This window comes from Balaenoptera ricei, chromosome 5, assembly GCF_028023285.1.
Source record: "Balaenoptera ricei isolate mBalRic1 chromosome 5, mBalRic1.hap2, whole genome shotgun sequence".
NCBI classification, from domain to species: Eukaryota; Metazoa; Chordata; class Mammalia; order Artiodactyla; family Balaenopteridae; genus Balaenoptera; species Balaenoptera ricei.
Window position 1 is genome coordinate 48,581,528 of NC_082643.1, and position 22,000 is coordinate 48,603,527.

The 22,000-nt window shown below is 38.8% G+C and overlaps 1 protein-coding gene across 4 annotated transcripts in view; it reads right to left on the minus strand.

Annotated features, from left to right (window-relative positions):
- The window catches only part of FRAS1 (Fraser extracellular matrix complex subunit 1), a 447,355-nt gene that overhangs the window by 126,869 nt on the left and 298,486 nt on the right, over window positions 1-22,000 (minus strand). For all 4 annotated transcript variants that reach the window (XM_059922796.1, XM_059922794.1, XM_059922793.1 and 1 more), the window contains exons 29-32: window positions 21,378-21,704; window positions 10,019-10,172; window positions 4,597-4,775; window positions 116-232 (exon numbers count right to left, since the gene is read on the minus strand). In XM_059922796.1, coding sequence (XP_059778779.1) covers window positions 116-232; window positions 4,597-4,775; window positions 10,019-10,172; window positions 21,378-21,704 — 777 coding nt within the window. The remainder of the gene's footprint in view (window positions 1-115; window positions 233-4,596; window positions 4,776-10,018; window positions 10,173-21,377; window positions 21,705-22,000) is intronic.

The following is a 22,000-nucleotide window of genomic DNA, read 5'->3' on the forward strand; positions in this document are numbered from 1 at the left end:
TTCACAAGGCTGGTATTTTTGACCCCAGAGCCTGTGTTCTGAGCCAAGCATTCTGTCAAATCTCATCAACCCGCTTCCTCCAAGCAGAAACCATGAGCCCTGGCACCCAACTCACGGTCATGTGGAGAGATGCTCCTGGAGAGCGTCTGGGTGCTTCCGGAGTCTGGGGTAAGATGGCGATGTTGAACATGCGGCTCTCCAGATGGGCGTGAGCGTCCGTGGCACTGGACACCTGCAAAGACACGGCACACTGCTGAGCCTCTGGTGGGCAGAGTATGCTTGCCTGTGTTTATTTTTTCCCTTTTGAACCATCTGTCTTTGAATTCTGTATGCTCCTGTATTACAATTTTCATTCTGCTCTTCATATTTTAAGATTCATTTTTTTACTGATTATAAAAAAGATACATAAGCATTTTAGGCAATTGTGAAGTTGCAGGAAGGTATAAATAAGGAATAAGAATCATCTAGAATTTCACTACCTAGAAATAGTTGTTACTAATATATCGCTGCATTTCAGTTTAATCTTTTTTCTATGCATATGTGAAACTATATACAACTGTATGTTCTAAATGTTTACTTAACACAATACTATGATATTTTGCTATACCATTAAACATTCTTGAAAACATAATTTTGATAGCTACATAATGTCTCATTATGAGCATACACAACACATTATATCAATATATGTGATGTTTATTTCACTTTAGTCTTTACCCAGCACAGATATCTACACCTAGATTATAAATGACAAATCCCAGCCTCATCACTGCAAGGCAAGATTAAGAACGTTTACAACTAGGGTAGTGGTCACAAAATCAACTTTTTCTTGCTTCAAAAATGCTGAAAAATGATGCTTTTCTCATGCAGCCTCTCCCTTTCCTCGGTGCTACCTCGCTGTTCCCTTAACCTCGCCTTCCTTCCATTGTTTGCTCCTTAGCCTTGTCAGAAGAATTGCTAAGGCCCGTGTGGCCATGTGGAGTTGCGATAATTCCATGTGAGAGGGGGCAGGGTTCTGTAAATTCTGAGAAAAAGGCAGGAATAGCAGCCCTTTCTCTATATCTTCTAAAGTTACACCCTCCAGGAAAACTGTCTTCTCTGTACCTTGATCACATCAGGCGCCTGGAGCTCAAGCCTCAGAATATCAACTTGTTTCCAAGGAGGCATCTTATAGTGTCACCATAAATAATATTAACAACCACAGCTATCATTCACTGAACATTTATCATGGGCTCGGCACTGTGCTAGCTACTTTTCAAAAGTTTTCTTACCGAATACCCATCAAGTAGATATTATTATCTCCTTTTTTACAGATGAGGAAACTGAAGGTCAAAAAATTAAGGTGTCAAGGTCACATAGCCAACAAGAGTCAGTATTTAAAACCAGGTCAGCAGGTTTGTGACCTTCCTACTGACCACAGTGACTCAAGTTGGAAGCTTTAGGAAATCAGGAAAGGGGAAGATATGTTCTCCTATCTCTTGAAGAAAAGGAATGGAACTCTGCAGGAAGTGAGAGGTGAGCAGATTACCAAGCAACGGACTCAGTTCTAGCTTCCCTAGCAAAGACACGGGTGTAAAATATGTTGGTCTTTTTCAAATTGCATCCCCTGAGGCTATGTCAACGTGATCTGAATATGCCAAAACCAGGGCTCCTTCCCCTGCCAAAAATGTGCCTGCTTTCTTCTCACTATGCCATGCTCTAATTTTTTAATACCACTTGCATTACACAAATCCCAAGTCTTAGATGCAAAGTAACAGATGGGCTGCATTGATGGCTCATGACAGCACATCAACGTTAAAACGAAATTAAATCCATACAACTCATTGTGTTGCATTTTCTGCTTTAAAGAAAATAAAAAGAAAGGACAAGAGAGAAGAATCATTAGAACGGCATCTTTTTTAAATAGTCTAAAATCCTAAGGGACACTAAAATGATGAATGGGGAAAGTTGCTAACCATTTATTTTAGCACGTAGCTACAGTGTCTGTGTCGTTTCACATCAAAATATGAGATAAGCCTATCAAACCACGAGATTTTAAAAACAAACACACCAAAACCTTCACATCCAAGAGAAAATGATCGCAGAGAGTTGTTTCATACTTGCAATAAAGATGCTGTCAGTATTCAAAATGTACTTTTTGAAATGCTTCAGAGGGGGTTCACAAATCATGTAAGAAAACTGAGCTTGTTACTTCATAATTACTCCTTGTTTTAACCAAAAATAATTGCTACTCTTCTTTTTTACCAGACACGATTCTGAATGACTTTGGGCTATAGGGTTTTATTTTAAAATCCACTTCCAAAGGATGATATACTGTCACTACTGAGGATAATCTAAAGAATATCCCACAGATTTTGAAGGAGATTTCAGGTAGAAGTTCTAAACACATTTTGAGCAGAATGTGTGAAGACCCTCCAAAGGGAACCACTTTCTAAGTAATGATGTTTTTAGAGTCTTAAACTCTAGTGAATTTGTTTACAAAAATCAGTAACTTTTGCTATTTTATAATAACCCACTTAGTAACCAACTTGCAAAAGCAATCAAATATCATTTTAGCAGGTGCTGAGAATCACTTTCCAGGGAAATGCTCCAAACTGATAATGTTCTCATACTGATGAAGGCAAAGGCAGACCTGAGGATTCTAGTTTGTAGAGGTGACTTCTTTTGATTGAGGTCTTTGCTTCCATTCTGACTCATTATTTGAGGACTGTTGAGTCCCCAGGTGCCAAAATTGAAAAATTAACTTGGGCAAAGGGCACATACTGTTTGCTCACTCATTGGACATTCAGTGTGCTCAGTATAATCTCATTTTAACTGTTTCCAGGTTTATTTCAACTAGCTCTCTGGGAAAGCACACCTTTTACACAATATAAATTAGTCAGACAATGACGATGTACACACCAGGCATCAGGAGCAGAATGGATGATAATTTTAACAAGGTGAGCTATCGTGGTAGTTTATCCCCTACTGGATTCCTAGACAAAGGAAATGGCTCAGACTTAGAGGGATTGTGATGTTGCTTTGGCTGATCACCATGAGGGCTTCTTTATATTTTCCCTGACACTTTCCCAAAATCTTTTCTGTATCTATGCTTAAATGCTCTTTCTCATTCAGACTTCCTCATTCCTTTGTGTTTCTGTTCCATTATTTATTTCCAAATTATCCTTGACAGAGGTTTGTCTAATTTTATGGGTCTTTCCAAAGATTCAGGTTTTGTACTCATTTACCAGTTCTAGCATCTTATAATTAGTCAATTCCTCTTTTACCTCTATAAATGCCTTCCTTTTGCTTTCCTTTGGCTTCTCTGTGGTTCTCCAACTTATTGAGTTGAATATTTAGTCCATTAATTTTCATGCTTTTCTGTTCAATAATAAGAGCTTAAGGCCATCGATTTTCTTCCTAGTGTTACTTTGTCCACATCATTTAAGTTTTGATAAGTTGTTTCCTCCTGATCAAAATTTCTTAATAGTTTGCCATTTTGATTTCCTTTTAGAACTAGTAATTATTAAGGAATTCCAAATGGTTTGATTTTTTTTGCCCTTTTATTATTAATTTCTAATTGTACTTCATAGTAGTCAGAGAATGTGCCCAGAATAATTTCTTGTTCTTTAACTTATTGACAGAATAAATTAAACCAACCTTATAGCCTGGTTGCCTCAGTTGGCTCAGGCCACTCTAACAAAAATACCATAGAGTGGGTGGCTTATAAACAATAGAAATTTATTTCTCACAGCTCTGGAGGCTAGAAGCCTGAGATCAAGGTGCCAGTATGGCTGGGTTCTAGTGAGGGCCCTCTTCTGGGTTGTGGACTGCCGACTTTTCACTGTATCCCCGTGGCGGGCAGCAGAGAGGGGAAGCAAGCACGCTTATGACTCTTGTAAGTATGCTAATCCCATTCATGAGGGCACCACCCTCATGACCTCATCTAATTCTAATCAAAGGCCTCACCTCCATATACCATCACATGGAGGGGTAGGATTTCAACATATGAACTTTGGCGGGGACACAAACATCCAGTCTACCGCACTGGTATTTGACCAATCTCCATAAATGGTAGTCACACACCCTTACACGGTAACAGGCAGTATTCTAAATGCTTTATATGTATTAACTCATTAAATCCTTACAGTAATGCTATTTTACAGATGAGGAAACTGAAGCACAAGGATTCTGCCCAAGTAATTTTCCCAAAGCTAGCACATGGCAGAAGTGAAACGTGAACCCAGTGGCTTTGGCTGCTCAGTCCATGACCTTATCGTAAGATGGTAAATGTTCCAAAAACATTTGAAAAAAGAAAATAAGATTTTTTTCTCCATGTGGTATTTTAACATTTTGAAAACACTTTTTTCCCAAACACTTTAGCCATTATCTATTATATACCTCTTTGTTGTAGAATGACTCTGCTTGTAGAGACACCCAGAAGGCTGAATTGACAGATTAAAAAAAAAATTTCTCAATGCTACTAGTTACATTTTTTTCTTCTCCCAAATGTGACTTCCAGGCAATCACAGAAAATGACCTGAGTTGTTTATAAATAAGGGTGATGGTTTTCATCAGACCATCCAGACATCAGAAGATTCAGGAAGCAGAGGGTACCTGAAAGCGGAAGGAGTCACTCTGGGCTGGGACCCCTGAGTGCCTGTACCACACGATGCCTTCGTTGATGTCTTGCTGGGTGAACGTGCTGGTGGGAGTGGCTGTCCTCCCATCAGGAAGGTGCTGCCCTTCGTCTGCGGGGCCGTCTGCAGGCATATTAAACACAAGGACCACCTCCCCTAGGAAAGCCACACAGTTAGTGAGGACCCCTGAGAAAAGTAAAAGCAAATCAGAGCGCTCGTCTCCTTTTCTACCACTTTTTTTTAACAGAAAAGATATGATGTGCTTCTTTATTTTTATCCAAGGTGAAGGAAAAGATATTAACACAGAATTCAATAGATATAAAATCCACCTTTAGACATAAAATTCCCAGTCTTTCAATTAAAAGAGCTAAAAGCCATTCGAGGGCAATTCATGTATGAAGTTACTGACTTTTAATTATTAAAATTATATAAGGAGAACAAAATAGTCGTGAACACTGCAAATACTGGGCATTGAATGGATTCATTTCTACCCACAGCTGTCTATGAACAGGAAATGTTTTCCAACCAGGAAATTTTTTGGTGTAAACACAAGGGGAAATTAGAAAAAATTCAGAAAAAATCATCCTTGGAGGAGTTCTATACAATGAAAATAATAATAGCTAACACTTGAATGCATATGACAGGTGTTGCATGAAGCACTTTACATAGTGGTTCAAACCCAGTTCCACCACATCGAGTTGGGTGAGCTTACTTAGGTATTATAAGTCTCTGTTCCTCATTGGTAAAATGAGAATAATAGTACCTACTTCACAGGTGCTTAAAAAGAATGTTGGTTATCTTTATTATGTTATTTAATCCTTCTGAAGATGCTACTGTCATCTCCATTTTAAAGACAAAGTTCTATATGCTCAGAGAAGTTCAATAACTTGTTTGAGGTCACGCCAAGTCCAAAGTGGAGGAGCTGGGATTTGAATCTGAAGCTCATTTTCCTGATCATGAAACTCTGTTACCCGTCATGGTTATTTTATGTTCACAGACCAACAAGTACCTTGATAAATAACTGATCATGTTTTCTCCTCCTTCATTTTCTAAACTTTATTAGAATTGAAGCAATGAAATCTAAATCTAAACACCACCACCAACACCACCAATCTGTTTCTATTGCTTATTCTTCACCTGAAGCTACTATTTTCTTAAAGTGAGATTGAAAATACAAAGGTGTTATAGAAACAATCAAAATTTCCCAAGGAGAATATGCCTTCAAGTGAAGAGCAAGGAGAAGAATGGATAAACTGCTAAAAACAGAAGCCACGTTCTCATGAAAATGCATCTAACAATAAATCTGAAAGAAGTCTCTCTACCGCTCAGATAGTAAGAGGGAGAGAAGAATGTGTGTGTGTATGTGTGTGTGTGTGAGAGAGAGAAAGAAAGAGAGAGAGAGAAACTGCATACATCTTTTAAATGTTCTGTAGGAGGATACCCAGATCTTAGTGCCCTAGACATATCAGGCAATTGATAGTGCACTTTGATTACCCCAGAGAAATTTGTTTCCTTATTCAAAGGAAATACTCATTCTAATATTTATATGCACTAAATTCAAGTTAAAAATGCACATAATATCCTGGATAGTGATGAAATACTGAAGTAATAGAAAAACATCAATATTCTTCTTAAAATAATCATGTGTAGAATCAACTCACTCTAGTTTCTTTCTTGTACTGTTTCTCATTTGTACCTAAGTCACCAATTCCATTACCCATCTCTCCCTGGTTCAACTTCTGTTCATAAGATCCTGCTAATAAACATGCTTTCCCAGGATGTGGACTGTTTATGAATGTGAGTAGTTGCAAAATAGTCTGAAAGGAGATTTACACAGTGATAATGTGGAGAGTAGAAAAATAGAAAACATTCAAATGCCAATTTCCTGGCTGTTCTGCTTTATAATAGGAAGGCAAAGCAGAATTTTCCTAACAAGTCCTAATGAAATAAACCTATTTTTCAGATTAAAAAAAAAAAAAACCATTGCGATACTATGCAAATTAACAGGAATCATAGGATGCTGGTTAATCCCATTAATTTCAACTCAGTAAACAGTCAGTGAGCACCTGTTAAGGGCTAGCTACTGTGGTTAGCCCTTTGGGGTGGGGGACTCAAAGATCAGTAAGATGCAGTTCCTTCCCCCTTGAGATCAGCCCCATAAGCAACTGGGAGCCTCTGTGAGATTTTCAGTAGGTTAATGGCACGAACTGATTTAGAACACAGAATATACGTGAAAGTTCTGTTAAAGGGGCTGGACTTTATTTTATAAAAATGATAACAATAGTGGCTAACAATTATGTGGACAGTTTGGTCAACTCTAAGTCTGCTGTAAAATCCAGATGAGAGATGGGAACCTGAACTAAAGCAACAGAGGTAAGATTGGAAACACGTAAACAGATACAAGAATCTTTGAGGAAGTGGAAGCAACAGAACTTGACAAATGTGGCTGTAAAGGGTACGAAAGAGGGAAGAATCAGATGATCACCTATTAGGTTGGGTGATGTGTAGGGAAGCGATGCCACTAATGGGATGAGCTGGTAGAAGAAAAGATGAAGAGTTAGAGTTCAGCACTGGGTATGATGAATACGAGGTACATTTGTGCCAAGCCCATGAGTAGACAGGGAGAAATACCGATATTTTGTGGGGTTAACTCCATCGAGGTGAGAGCTTCTGCATAATACCTCACCTCTGCTTTTATCATAGTATGACAAAATCAAGGAGATGACTCTTTAAATATGTGAAAATCCAGGTTTAAAAAAGAGTCCAGGCTTAAAAAACAGAAAATAACATCTACTAGTGATTTCCTTTATACTGAACTCAATATTTTAACCAAGAAACTTTATGGGAAAATGTAATAGGTATTAAGAATTAGAATCTCGGGATTTCCCTGGTGGCACAGTGGTTAGGAATCCACCTGCTAATGCAGGGGACACGGGGTCGATCCCTGGTCCAGGAAGATCCCACATGCCGTGGAGCAACTAAGCCCGTGTGCCACGACTACTGAGCCTGCGTGCCACAACTACTGAGCCTGCGCTCTAGAGCCCGCATGCCACAATTACTGAGGCTGTGAGCCACAACTACTGAAGCCTGTGTGCCTAGAGCCCATGTTCCGCAACAAGAGAAGCCGCCACAATGAGGAGCCCCTGCACGGCAATGAAGAGTAGCACCCGCTCTCGGCAACTAGAGAAAGCCTGCACGCAGCAACGAAGACCCAACGCAGCCAAAAAAATGAAAAATAAATTAAAAAAAAAGATTTGCGTTAAGTGGACTTCTCATTCCCACCTCCTTTTTCACTCTTGAATGGCTCCTAAGGGTAATGCGATTTGATTATTACCAGTAGGGAGCTCTGAACACACAGAAATAAGATTATGTTCATAGGAAGAAGTTAATTAAGAGAGTTATAGTAGGAAAGTGTCACAGTCAGGCTTACATGGCATTTATCAAGCTGAAATGGCTTTAAAAAAAATCACTTAATTCCGCATTGTTCTATTTAATACTTAAACGGAATATTGGGATATTGGGCTATCTTTAGGAAATTTAATTTTTTGACTTTTAATGCTCAAGACAAAGGTAAAGAATTTAAACCAGTCAAAGATTTTTAGAGCTGAAAAGGACTTAAACATTGTCTAGCTTAAAATCAGTGGGTGAAATATGGCAAAGTTGAATAAGGTCTGTGAACTAATTAATATCATTGTATCAATGCTAATTTCCTGGTTTTGATTATTGCCCTATGATTATGTAAGATGTTAACACTGGGGGAAGCCGGATAAAGGATATTCAAGAGCTCTTTGTACTATTTTTGCAACTTTTCAGTAAGTCTAAAATTATTTTAAAATAAAAAGTTAAAAAACTATCTAGTTTCATCTTTCAAAGAAACTTATGGCTCAAGGGGGTCCACCTGCCTTCCTCAAGGTTATGCAACTATAATAAATGACAGCCAGCTAGACTGAGTGTTTTATAATTCTATCAATTCTTGATTAGATTATGCTTTTCAATGCCTTTGTGGACTCTATACTTATTTTTAAATAGTACAAAAGTTAATTTTTTCCTCACCACAGAAAGTATACAATTTTAAAAATCTGATAAACCTGAGGAAAAACAGATTGTTATTTCTCTGCTATTTATCATGCCAAGCAATTTTAATGAATATATTTTTCATTTTCAGGTGATTATTTCTTTTAAAAAATCTACCTGCCTGTTGTTTTTATTTTTATAGCATTTTGTCATCTCCTTACAGTTTTGATCCCTTCTTTTGTGTCTTTAAATCTTTTTAAATATGCTTATTTCATAGTTTTTGTAAGCTTGTTCCTTCATTTGAAACCTTGGGGTTTTAATCTTCTTGTTTGTGTTAGTTATGGTACTATAGATTGTTTCTTCATATCGTCTGTAATTCTGAATTCTGAGTTAATCTTCAGTGGTTTTACCTGTGAGAATCTTGTGTGGCCTGGAGTTGAGGGTGGACATTCCACAGCAGTTTCTACTAGTTTCTGCAAGGGACCCAGGAAGTATCATTGGCCTGAGGTCAATTTTCATATTAATGCCTCAGCTTTGGGTTTCTCAGACTATGCACACAGTATAACTTAACCTTGGATCTTCAGGAGAAACAGGCCTGAATTTCTGAATTCTCAGCAGACTCTTTTTGCTCCCTCTGAGCCCTGGGAAACACAGGTAAATTTCTTTGCCATCTCTCTGTGCTAGTGAGCTTCTTGTCTTAATTCCAACTTTCTGTCTCTGCACGGGCATTAAATCCCAAGCCCCCAGGTTACTGAGACACACACAACCCCTCAGGCAAGCTCTGCCATCAGCTCCTGCCCAGATAGGCTTTCAGTTCCTTCTCTGTGTCGGGCACTTGGAGATTTCTCTGTATTCTTGGGAGGTCAACTATGAGTGCCTTATAGCTCTGAATCTCTTTTATCCATCATTTCTAGGTGATGATGATGGGTTATCATACTCTACTATCTTGCTAGAAGTGGAAGTAACAATGGAGATCTTGAGAAATGTTTTTATGTAAAGTCTTTTCTTAAAAAGAAAGTCTCAAGAAGAAGTGCGGCGATGTTCTGGGCGGGACACAAGGTGGAGTTTGAAAGCCTGAGCTTTGACATTGTATTGACATATTATTAGCCAGATGACTTTTAACAAGTTACTTTCTCTGTAAAATGAAGTTGTTTTAAAACTTAAACTTTAGGTTTAAATATACTATGTTTACATTACTTAGCATACCAATAATATGTATATAGCAATGATAGCTATTGTGATTATTCTGTCTTTAAAGGGGATGCATGGGGTATTAGGAAGCTGAGTTCATTGGAAACACACCCTGGCTGAGTGGCTTTGTACAAAAGCAAGTCCAAGACTGCTGAATGCAATGATGAAATCATGACAAGGGAAAAAAGAGTTACCAAATTGGGGGTGGTCCTGTGTAATTTTGTAGATGATTTCTGAGGCTCTGGCACCTGGAGCTTCAGCCTGTAAGATTCTGTTGGTAATCTGCAGCATCCCGCCTTCTGGAACCCACACCATTGAATTAGCCACAAGTCGAAGACCTCTATCATTCTAGAATAAAGAGAGAGTACAGAATTAGGTCCAAGCAAAAAAAAGAAAATACCGGTCCTTAAAAACATAAGTTATTAGGTCCTATTGCTGCTAAAGGTTGCCTAATAAGAGAGATTCATAGCTTTAGAGTCATACTGTGAACAGTATATGTGTAATTATGTGTAGATATATGCATGTGTATGTATATATGTACATACATATATCCTACTTTTTCTCCTAATTTATCATAAGCACATAACTTGTATCATTCAGGAAGACTAAGTCTCTCCATTTCTTTCTTTCATTTGTCCATCTACCTGTCTTTCCATCCTCCCCATCCACCTATCAAGAACTATTCATTAAGCACCTATTATATGCCAGATCTTTTGCTAGAGGCCTGAGGTATATAAGGTTGGCTGAAATAAGACCTCAGTTTCAGAACCTACAGTCTAGTTGGGCAGACAGACATATAAAATAGTTAGGCTGCATCACAAGTGATGATCTATAAGAAGCTTGAGGAGGGTACTGTGGGAGAATAAAGGAAAAAGGAGATTTCCTCTTTGGGGAAGGAATGCTCAGGAAAGCTTTCCTATGGAAATACCATTTAATTCTTGAATGACAAAGAATGGGCTTTCTGAATGCTCAACATCATTAATCATTAGAGAAATGCAAACCACAACTACAATGAGGTATCACCTCACACCAGTCAGAATGGCCATCATCAAAAAATCTACAGACAATAAATGCTGGAGAGGGTGTGGAGAAAAGGGAACCCTCTTGCACTGCTGGTGAGAATGTAAACTGATACAGCCACTATGGAGAACAGTATGGAGGTTCCTTAAAAAACTAAAAATAAAACTACCATACAACACAGCAATCCCACTACTGGGCATATACCCTGAGAAAACCATAATTCAAAAAGAGTCATGTACCACAATGTTCATTGCAGCTCTATTTACAATAGCCAGGACATGGAAGCAACCTAAGTGTCCATCAACAGATGAATGGATAAAGAAGATGTGGCACATATATACAATGGAATATTACTCAGCCATAAAAAGGAACAAAATTGAGTTATTTGTAGTGAGGTGGATGGACCTAGAGTCTGTCATACAGAGTGAAGTAAGTCAGAAAGAGAAAAACAAATACCGTATGCTAACACATATATATGGACTCTAAAAAAAAAATGGTTCTGATGAACCTAGAAGCAGGACAGGAATAAAGACACAGACGTAGAGAATGGACTTGAGGACACGGGGTGGGGGAAGTGTAAGCTGGGACGAAGTGAGAGAGTGGCATGGACATATATACACTACAAAATGTAAAATAGATAGCTAGTGGGAAGCAGCCGCATAGCACAGGGAGATCAGCTTGGTGCTTTGTGACCACCTAGAGGGGTGGGATAAGGAGGGTGGGAGGGAGGGAGACACAAGAGGGAAGAGATATGGGAACATATGTATATGTATAACTGATTCACTTTGTTATAAAGCAGAAACTGACACACCATTGTAAAACAATTATACTCCAGTAAAGATGTTAAAAAAAAAAAAAAAAATGGGCTTTCTAAGTGGATAAGTGAAACAGACTCCAGGAAGAGGGCCCAGCCCAAGCAAAGACATGAGACAATGCACTCTGTGCTTAATAAAATATCCAAGTGTCTGGGCAAGCAGAGTCTAGGGAGCTAGGGGAGGGGGTGAATCAAAAGTGACCCCTAAGGTTGGCTAGTAGAAGGTAGAAGCTGTGCTCTAAGTCTCCATTTAGCTTGTAGGCACTGTAAAGTCAACATGAATCTTCAGGGACGGAAATGGGATGAGCAGGTTTGGGTTTTGGAGAACCTCCAGCAGTGGGAGATGGGAGGCACTAGAGCTGGCGTGAATCTGGAGCTGCAGAAGCCATTTAACAAGTTCTCATAATGGCCCAGGTGAGAGAAGATGAAAAGGTGATTGCAGTGGGAATGAACAGTTAGAAACAGATTCCAGAAACACTACAGAGGCCAAACTGACAGGCCTCGATGACTGATTGAAAGTGAAGCCCTTAGAAACAACAGTTGGGAATAGCTGACTGGAAGAAATCACCCACTTAGCGCTCCTGAGAAGGCAACCATTCTAATTGCTAAAGCTAATGTCATTAAAAAGTGCTGATTTGCAAGCTGCACACCTCTTCCAAAGCCTCCTAATTGACATTTTCCACAGAATGGGATCAGTGGGGCTGCCTGTGCTCAGTTTTCATACTTTCAAAATCACTAAATCTGATGTTTTCAAATAGGGCATTTCAGAAGGGATGTTATTCTAAATTATTGCTGTTACTTTCAAATATGCCAGTAAACAGAACAGAGCAAACAGCATTCCCAGGAGGGGAATATTCAGAACAGAAGAAAACAAATATTCATTTGCTGTCACTTGAGAGCATCTGCGCCTCTCAGGAGGTGATCACAGCTATTTTCACCACAATCACCAAGAAAGTGTCAGTGCCCAGGAGAACAGCAGCCAATGCACCGCCTATGTGATTGGTGCTCAGGGGCAAAAGGCCACAGAATTTTTTTCTTTCACAATTGATTTACCATATTATTTATGAAAACATCAAAGTGTGCCAAGAACTTTGCATGTTACCTACCAGAATTCTGGGGGAAAGGGCCCTATTCACTCCAGCAGTTTTATATAACATAATACATTTGGACCCAGGAATATTAACTGCTAGAAATTTTTCTAATAGCAGCAGTCCATCACATTTGATTATGTGAGGGAGATCAGTCACACACAGCAACCACATTCTTGGACCGATGAGGCAGTGTGCTTTTTCAAATTCCAAGCAAGTAAATAAGCAGCGTGCCCTGAATGCATGTCCCAGATGTCTCTCCTACTACATTTCTATATTGACTATACTTTATCAGTACAATTCTCTGTAACTCCTGTGTAAGTGTCAATTTTTAGGAGACAGTTCTCCTTCCAAGTCAGTGTTCAGAGACCAGCAACATATGGAAGCGTCTTAGAACTTTAGACTCTCAGGCCCATCCCAGACCTTCTGAATCAGACCTTCTGCATTAGAATCTGCATTTTAATTTTTTCACCAGCTTTACTGAAGTATACTTGACAAATAAAAATTGTATATATTTCAGGTGTACAACATGATGTTTTGATATATGTATAGACTGTGAAATGATCACCACAATCAAACTAATTAAGCCATCCACCACCTCACATAGTTATAAATATTTGTGTGTGGTGAAAACACTTAAGATCAACTCTCTTAGCAAGTATGCAATACAGTATTATTAAGTATAATCACCATGCTATACATTAGATCTATAGAATTATTCATCTCTTATAACTGGATCTTTGTACCTTTGAACAATATCTACCAGTTTCCCCCACTCGACCCAGCAACCACCATTCTACCCTGCTTTTATGAGTTTGACTTCTTTAAGGTTACAAATATAAGTGAGAGTGTGCAGTATTTGTCTTTGTGCTTAGCTTATTTTATAGGCTCATCTATGCAGTCACAAATGACAGGATTTCCTTCTTTTTAAGGCTGAATAATATTCCATTGTATATACAACCACATTTTCTTTATCCATTCATCCATTGATGGACACAGGTTTTTTGGGTTTTTTTTAACATCTTTATTGGAGTATAATTGCTTTACAATGTTGTGTTACTTTCTGCTGTATTACAAAGTGAATCAGCTGTATGTAAACGTATATCCCCATATCTCCTCCCTCTTGCGTCTCCCTCCCATCCTCCTTATCCCACCCCTCTAGGTGGTCACAAAGCACCGAGCTGATCTCCCTGTGCTATGCAGCTGCTTCCCACTAGCTATCTATTTTACATTTGATAGTGTATATATGTCAATTCTACTCTCTCACTTCGTCCCAGCTTACACTTCCCCCACCCCGTGTCCTCAAGTCCATTCTCTACGTCTGTGTCTTTATTCCTGTCCTGCCCCTAGGTTCATCAGAACCATTTTTTTTAGATTCCATATATGCGTGTTAGCATACGGTATTTGTTTTTCTCTTTCTGACTTACTTCACTCTGTATGACAGACTCTAGGTCCATCCACCTCACTACAAATAACTCAATTTTGTTCCTTTTTATGGCAGAGTAATATTCCATTGTATATATTGCCACATCTTCTTTATCCATTCATCTGTTGATGGACACTTAGGTTGCTTCCATGTCCTGGCTATTGTAAATAGAGCTGCAATGAACATTGTGGTACATGACTCTTTTTGAATTATGGTTTTCTCAGGGTATATGCCCAGTAGTGGGTTTGCTGGGTCATATAGTAGTTCTATTTTTAGTTTTTTAAGAAGCCTCCATACTGTTCTCCATAGTGGCTGTATCAATTTACATTCTCACCAGCAGTGCAAGAGGGTTCCCTTTTCTCCACACCCTCTCCAGCATTTATTCTTTGTAGATTTTTTGATGATGGCCATTCTGACTGGTGTGAGGTGATACCTCATTGTAGTTGTGTTTTGCATTTCTCTAATGACTAGTGATGTTGAGCATCTTTTCATGTTTGTTGGCAATCTGTATACCTTCTTTGGAGAAATGTCTATTTAGGTCTTCTTCCCATTTTTGGCTTGGGTTGTTTGTTTTTTTGATATTGAGCTGCTTGTATATTTTGGAGATTAATCCTTTGTCAGTTGCTTCGTTTGCAAATATTTTCTCCCATTCTGAGGGTTGTCTTTTCATCTTTTTTATGGTTTCCTTTGCTGTGAAAAAGCTTTTAAGTTTCATTAGGTCACTTAGGTTGTTTTTATAGCTTGGCTATTGTAAATAGTCCTGCAATAAACATGGGAGTGCAGATGTCTCTTCAAGACACTGACTTCATTTCCTTTGGACATATACCCAGAAATGGGATTGCTGGATCAAACAGTAATTCTATTTTTAATTTTTTGAGGAACCCCCATACTTGTTTTCCATAGTGGCTGCACCAACGTACATTCCCGCCAATAGTGTATAAAGGTTCCCTTTTCTCCACACCTTCATCAACACTTGTTATCTTTTGTCTTTTCGAGAGCAGCCATTCTAACAGATGTGAGATGATATCTCATTGTGGTTTTGATTTGCCTTTTTCCTGATGATTAGTGATGTTGAGCATGTTTTCATGTACCTGTTGGCCATTTGTCTTCTTTTGAAAAATGTCTATGCAGGTCCTTAGCTCCTTTTGTAATCTTTTTTTTGGGGGTGCGTGGGCTATTGAGTTCCTTATATATTTTAGATAATAACCCCTTTTCAGATAGATGGTTTCAAATATTTTCTCCCATTCTGTAGGTTACCTTTTCATTTTATTGATGGTTTCCTTTGGGCACAGCATTTTAGTTTGATGCATTTCCACTTATGTTTTAATAAGATCCCAGGAGATGTGGAGTCATGCTGAAGTGTGAGAAGTATGGCCCAGAACAGAGATTACGATGGGCCTAGAATGGTTCTCCCAAACTCCACAGACAAGCCTTTAAGAATATTTACATTTATAACAGAATAATACATATGCCTCTGTTTCTGAATTGTTTACAGTACATAAAAAGAAAACAGACAACTATCTAAGGAAAAGAAGTATAATTCTTCCCACTTCTTAGGAAGAAGATGGTTTTATCAGTTGCTTTCTTTTGGGAGAGTGTCAGGGAAGATTCAAGAAAAGATGAATAGAAGTCTATACACCATCATTTCTACAGCTAACATGTCCAAAATAAATTTTAACCTAATTTCCCCTGTGGTTCTGACATTTTGCAATTTTTTAATCTCCTTATACAGGCACACCTTGGAGATATTGTGGGTTTGGTTCCAGACCACTGTAATAAAGCAAACATCGCAATAAAATAAGTCACACAAATTTTTTGGTTTCCCAGTGCATATAAAAATTATGTTTACATTATACTGTAGTCTACTGAGTGTGTAATAGCATTATGTCTAAAAAAACCAATGTACATACCTCAGCTAAAATTCATTGCAAAAAATGCTAACCATCATCTGAGCCTTCAGCAAGTCATAATCTTTCTTCAATAGTAACATCAAAGATCACTGATCACCATAACAAATATAATAATAATAATTAAAAAGTCTGCAGTATTGCAAAAATTACCAAAATGTGACACAGAGACATGAAGGGAACAAATGCTGTTGGAAAAATGGCCTTGATAGACTTGCTCAATGCAGGTTTGCTACAGACCTTCAATTTCTAAAAAACACAGTATCCGCAAAGTGCAATAAAACGAATATGCCTGCAGTTTTTTTTCTGCACAATATATCACTGCATATATCCCTGTAAATTCAAGAAATTAGCCATAATTTCAGTTGAAGAATCTTCTGCCTAGTGATGTTTTATATATCTTTCAGGGTACCACATTAGAAGAAAATGAAATCTCAACAAGGGATTATGGGGGCATAATTAAAACAGTGCTTTAAATTAAATAGTTCTACTAATTAATTTCATAGAACAATAGGCATACAGAAATGCTGGTAATAAAGTTTAGCCATCATATACTGGATTACAAATAAAGATATTAATGTTGTAAACCAGAAGTAAAGGCCCATGACCTTATCATTTGGAGGAAAAATCCCACAAACAAAATGAAAACTACCCCCCTCCCCAATTAAAGACTGGAACATAAATGATGAGCTCAAATACGATGGTGTACCCCAATCCCAAGCCAAAATATTCAAGACAAAATTTTTTTAACTTTATTAAATAGAATATGACTGTAATTAGATATAACAGCAACCCTCACATTTTATTTATTCTGTAAAAAATACTTTAATTTGTTATGGCTCATTTATACCATAGCTTTTAAAATTTAATCTTGGAGGGCACTGTGGATTTTAGGGAAGGATTATGGGGGGTGGCACATATAAGGTGAAACATAGATGCTATTTACCAGAATGAAGAACAATGGAGAGATAATTGCACTGTTTTTGTGTTTGCCAGTGTGTGTATGTGCCTCAGAAACTGCAGCTTCAGGTCAAGGATACAGAACGTTCTCTCCATGGAGGTTTCAGCTGCTTTATAAACAAACAAACACATATTTTGTAATCAACAAACACTTTTTGAGTGTATACTCTGGACAATGTACCTTACAAGACACTAAATTGAACCAATTCAGCAAGTCCAAAAAAGTGAAACCTTGATATGTGGTGATGATTTATTTATTTATGAGACAGGTAGATTCTTATTCAGGGAAATAAACATTTTGATGCCACTGATATTTATAACTCTCACAAACATCCTTTTAATCAAACTGTGTCCCTATAAGACAACGCATGGGAGGACAGGTTTTCAGAAAATTGAGGGAACGCCCAACAGAGCTTTTAGCTGCACTCAGGCCTTACCAAGGTCAAACAGCCAGAGAAGGCTCTCAGCAATAGAATTTTCCATCCAGTTCATAGCATGACACTTGGGGGCCTTTAACATCAAAGCATTACCCAGTTGCAGAAAATAACTGCTCAAACAACAACTAATGAGGTCAGAAAGATCATCAGATTTACTGCCAAAGTAGAAAAAGGGGCATGATTTTCAGAGATGCTTTAATTAATGAAAAAGAAGGTAATTCCTTGAAAGCCTGGCAGTGGAGAGAGACCCACCAACGTGCAAGGCTTCTCCCTGCCCACATTTTAGCCCGTATTAGACCCTGAATTGCTTTAGAATCATATCTCTAGAAGGCTTGGGTTTGGTAATCCACCCAGTTAATGAAAGCCTGTTCAGCAGAGCATTCTTTATTACCTTTTAATCTTTTTGAATTCTTTTGCCTCCTTCCCCAACAGAACATGTTTCAACATCTGTCTTGGGTCTATTTTCTCCTCAGCAACTCAGTATAAGCCTGGAGGGTGGCAGTCAAGTTTACTCACTGCCAGGTCAAGGATAAAAACATAAATTTGGGGGAAGTGATGTAGAACTTGGTAAATAAAAGTGGAACCGACAGCTCTTACCCTCAGTCTCAGATGGGCCACCCCAGCATTAGCTGAAGTGCCCAGTAGGCTGATGAATCTATGCAAGGGATCCATTCAAAGGCAGGAACATGGGCACCAGCTTAACTCAAGCTGTTGCATCCACGCATCTATCTATCCATCCAACAAAAATGTACTAAACTTCTGCAAAGCACCTGGCTCAAGGCAGCAATACTGAAACAGTTTCTGCTCTCACAAAGCTTCCTTTTTCTATCCCTCAGTCCCTTTCCATCTATCTTACCAGGTTAAGTTTTATGTTGAACAACACTAGGATTAATTTTTACATCCATTCACTAGGAATTAGACCTAAAACCCTTTGTCATTCCATTTAAATCACCAGCTAGACATCAGTCAGTAACTGTCGTTACTCCAAACTTAATACACAGGTAGCCTCAGGGTAAGGGCTTACCTGCCGTCTTCAGAAATGGCTAGCAGAACAAAATCAATCATGGCTGACTATACAACTACTGGAAGCCATTAACAGTTAAGGCAATTTTTTTCTTCTTGGGCTCCAGTAGACTTATGATTATAAATAGCTTCATTTGTAACAAGATGTGGTGAGCCCACAGGGAAGATTCGGAGAGCCTTGGGGCCCAGGCTGCTTGGATACGACATTGAGAAAATGACTAAATTACTGTCTCCATTCTGTCCATTAAGGGGATAAGAATATATATGACCGGCTTCCCTGGTGGCGCAGTGGTTGGGAATCTGCCTCCCAATGCAGGGGACACGGGTTCGAGCCCTGGTCTGGGAAGATCCCACATGCCGCGGAGCAACTAGGCCCGTGCACCACAACTACTGAGCCTGCGCGTCTGGAGCCTGTGCTCCGCAACAAGAGAGGCCACGACAGTGAGAGGCCCGCGAACCGTGATGAAGAGTGGCCCCCGCTCACCACAGCTGGAGAAAGCCCTCGCACAGAAACGAAGACCCAACACAGCCAAAAATAAATAAATAATAAAAATTGAAAAAAAACCTCCACTTTAAAAAAAAAAAAAAAAAAATATATATATATATATATATATATATATATAACCAAAATGCTGAAAAAAAAAATGAGCTAGAATGAAAAAAAGCCATCTGGTTAAGTGTGAGGAGCCAGAACACACTTGATTTGAAATCACAGATCCATCACTAAATACCTTTATGAGAAATAAACATTTTTAAACCTCTTGAAATGTTTTTAAACCTCCTTTATTTCAGTTTCCTCTTTTGGAAAATTAAAGATAATAATTGTACAAATATCCTAGAATGATCATGAAGATCAAAAGGAATAATTCACCTCAAGCATTAGTGCCCAATAAAGGTTAAAAACAAAGCAAACAAAAATTACTTTCACCAATAGTAGAATATCCTTTAGAAGTAATAAGGTTATACAGCCTCTATTCTAACCTTCTTCACTAAGACATTGTAAAGCTGAGTAGACTAGATATGAGAAAAAGTACTCTGAATTCCTAAAAGAAGATATAGTCTATATTTGTAAAATATTATCAGGATGAGAGCGTCAAGTGTATTATTAGTACATTCTAATGGCTGCTGGGGCTCTGGTAACCGGTTTAATGATCCTAATTCACTGTTTAGAAGCCATTAGCTCACCCGACAGACAGGTAAGCACAGCACTACAGGAGATGGAGGGAAGGAAGGGGGGAGGAGGAAGAACACTCACACGCCTCCCAAGTTGTAAGCCCTATAACAATTCTCAAGTTCTGTGCTTATGCCTTATTTATAAATTAAAATTCTATTTTTCTTTGTTGCGTTTTGGTAGTCGAAGTGGCTAAAATCCTAGAAAACCCCTTCAATCTTGGGCCATACCACACACACTGGTTGTACACTACAATGCACTGAGCTCCAAACATGGAGATTGAAACCTCGATAGGAAAGATGGCTGCTAGGGTTGCACTAAAATCCCATAACAATCTTTGGAAAGAAACCAAGAAGGAAGAAAAGAAAACTTTCTGTGTCTGTCTAGACTTCATCTCTTCAGAAGTAAACCTCATCTCCCAGGGTGATAGCAAGAGGGTGATAATTAGGATTAGCTTCAAGGTCGCTATCTGCCAGCTCCATCTCATCTTCAGCCCTCACTTCCTCCCACCATTACTGTTTTCAGCAGCTGAAAATAATGAGACCAGAGCCTGAGAAACCAGCTAGCAGACCATACTAGATTCAGCTCTTCACCTTCATGAGGATCAACTGCAAATTGTAAGTGATCATTGGTGAGAAAGTGACAAGTGATTTCTAAACTGTCCTCAGCAAATCAATCTCTCTAGCTAATCATCAATGACACTTCAGTAGGTGCCGGTATTTGGAATGAAAAGTTCAAAAAAAATTATGTCTCCCAATCTGCCATCATGGGAAAGAGTCATTCTTGCTATTACAGAGAAAAGAGCTTGGAGTGAAATATCATCAAGTAATAAATGGCTTTGAAAATATTTTTCAACATGTCTCTTAGAACTAGCATGTGCTAGCCCACTATTTCCCAAAATGTGATAGCCATCCTATTAGTAGTATCCCAAAACATTTTATGTTGTACATGGATGAAATTTTATAAAATGGTTATGTATTAATTCTAATATTTTGGAAAAAAGTATAATTCTACATTAAGCCCAGGATTTCACAAGTATTTATTAGGAAGAAGCCATGCTAAAAAAGTAAGTTGATTCAAAGAAAAGTATTAAGTGAATAGTAGGACAGGCACTCATGGACACGGCAAAAACACAGGGAGGTGGCATGGGGGTGACTCAGGCTGAGAAGCACTGCTCTTCCCCGGGCTCCTACCCCCTAGGCCAAGGATTCCTGTGATTACTAAAAGAGTTTTCTCATCCTACTTCAGTTGAGAATGGTTGAACTCATCCTTTTTGATTCATTACAGTAAGCTGACTATGAGCGTCACATCACATGAGCTACTCTAGAAGAGCAGACAAGAACAGGGGTGCACTTGATTCTTACAGTCATGCTCAGGCAGCAGACCAAAAAGTCAGAGGACAATGAGGCATTTTTACGGCAGCAAGTCAACACAAAATTTCAAAAGTATTCCTTTGGCAGAGAACATGGGGACAGGTCTTTCGGCTCAAGGGTGTTCCTAACAAAATACACACTGCCCTCTGAGATTGGGTAATGTGTTCTATTAATCTTTGAATGTCCTAAATAGCTCCATAATAGATGCTTAATAAATGTCTGAATAAATAAATAACTACCGGTATCTTAAATTTATGAATATTGCAATATAACATCATCAACAAAACTTCACATCTAGGTGCGAGGAAAATGTAGCTCTAGGAATGACACTTACCTTGGGCACAGTCCTCACACGGAACAGTATATTTTGGAAGGAGTGTCCATCATTGGCCTGCAAGACTGTGACATCAGAAGTGCTATCCGAGCCGTCGTGAGCATACTGGAGAAGGCCCCTGGAGAGCTCATCCAGCCGGAATTGATAGCTAGGGGCTGCAGGCGACTGAAGTGTTTGGAGCAACTGGCCATGAAGTGGAGGATCGAGCACTTGGACCACCACGTCCTGTGGGTTGTCGTCATCTCGGATGTCAAGCAGCTGAGTGGTGATGGTTCCCCTCTCTCCTCTGCTAATATGGAGAGCCTCATTCCTCAGCACATAGGGGGCCTGTGGAGTTGAAGGGAAGGAGGAGAAGAGAAGCCATTCGTAGGAAAAGAGCGGACAATCCAGTGGACCAGATACCAGCTGTGTGCAACCTGATTGCCATTTCTATGCTTTTTAAGGAACTCTAGACGCTCCAGCCAAGTGCCAAACTCTTGCATAGTCACAGCATTTGTCAGAGGTGTAGTCAAACATAGTAATCACTGCAAAGGAGGTTACTTCACACCTGTGGTTCTGGAGATTTCTCAAGACACTTCCAGACCATAATATTCATCAGGGGCAATCAAAGTGAGCTGCTTGTT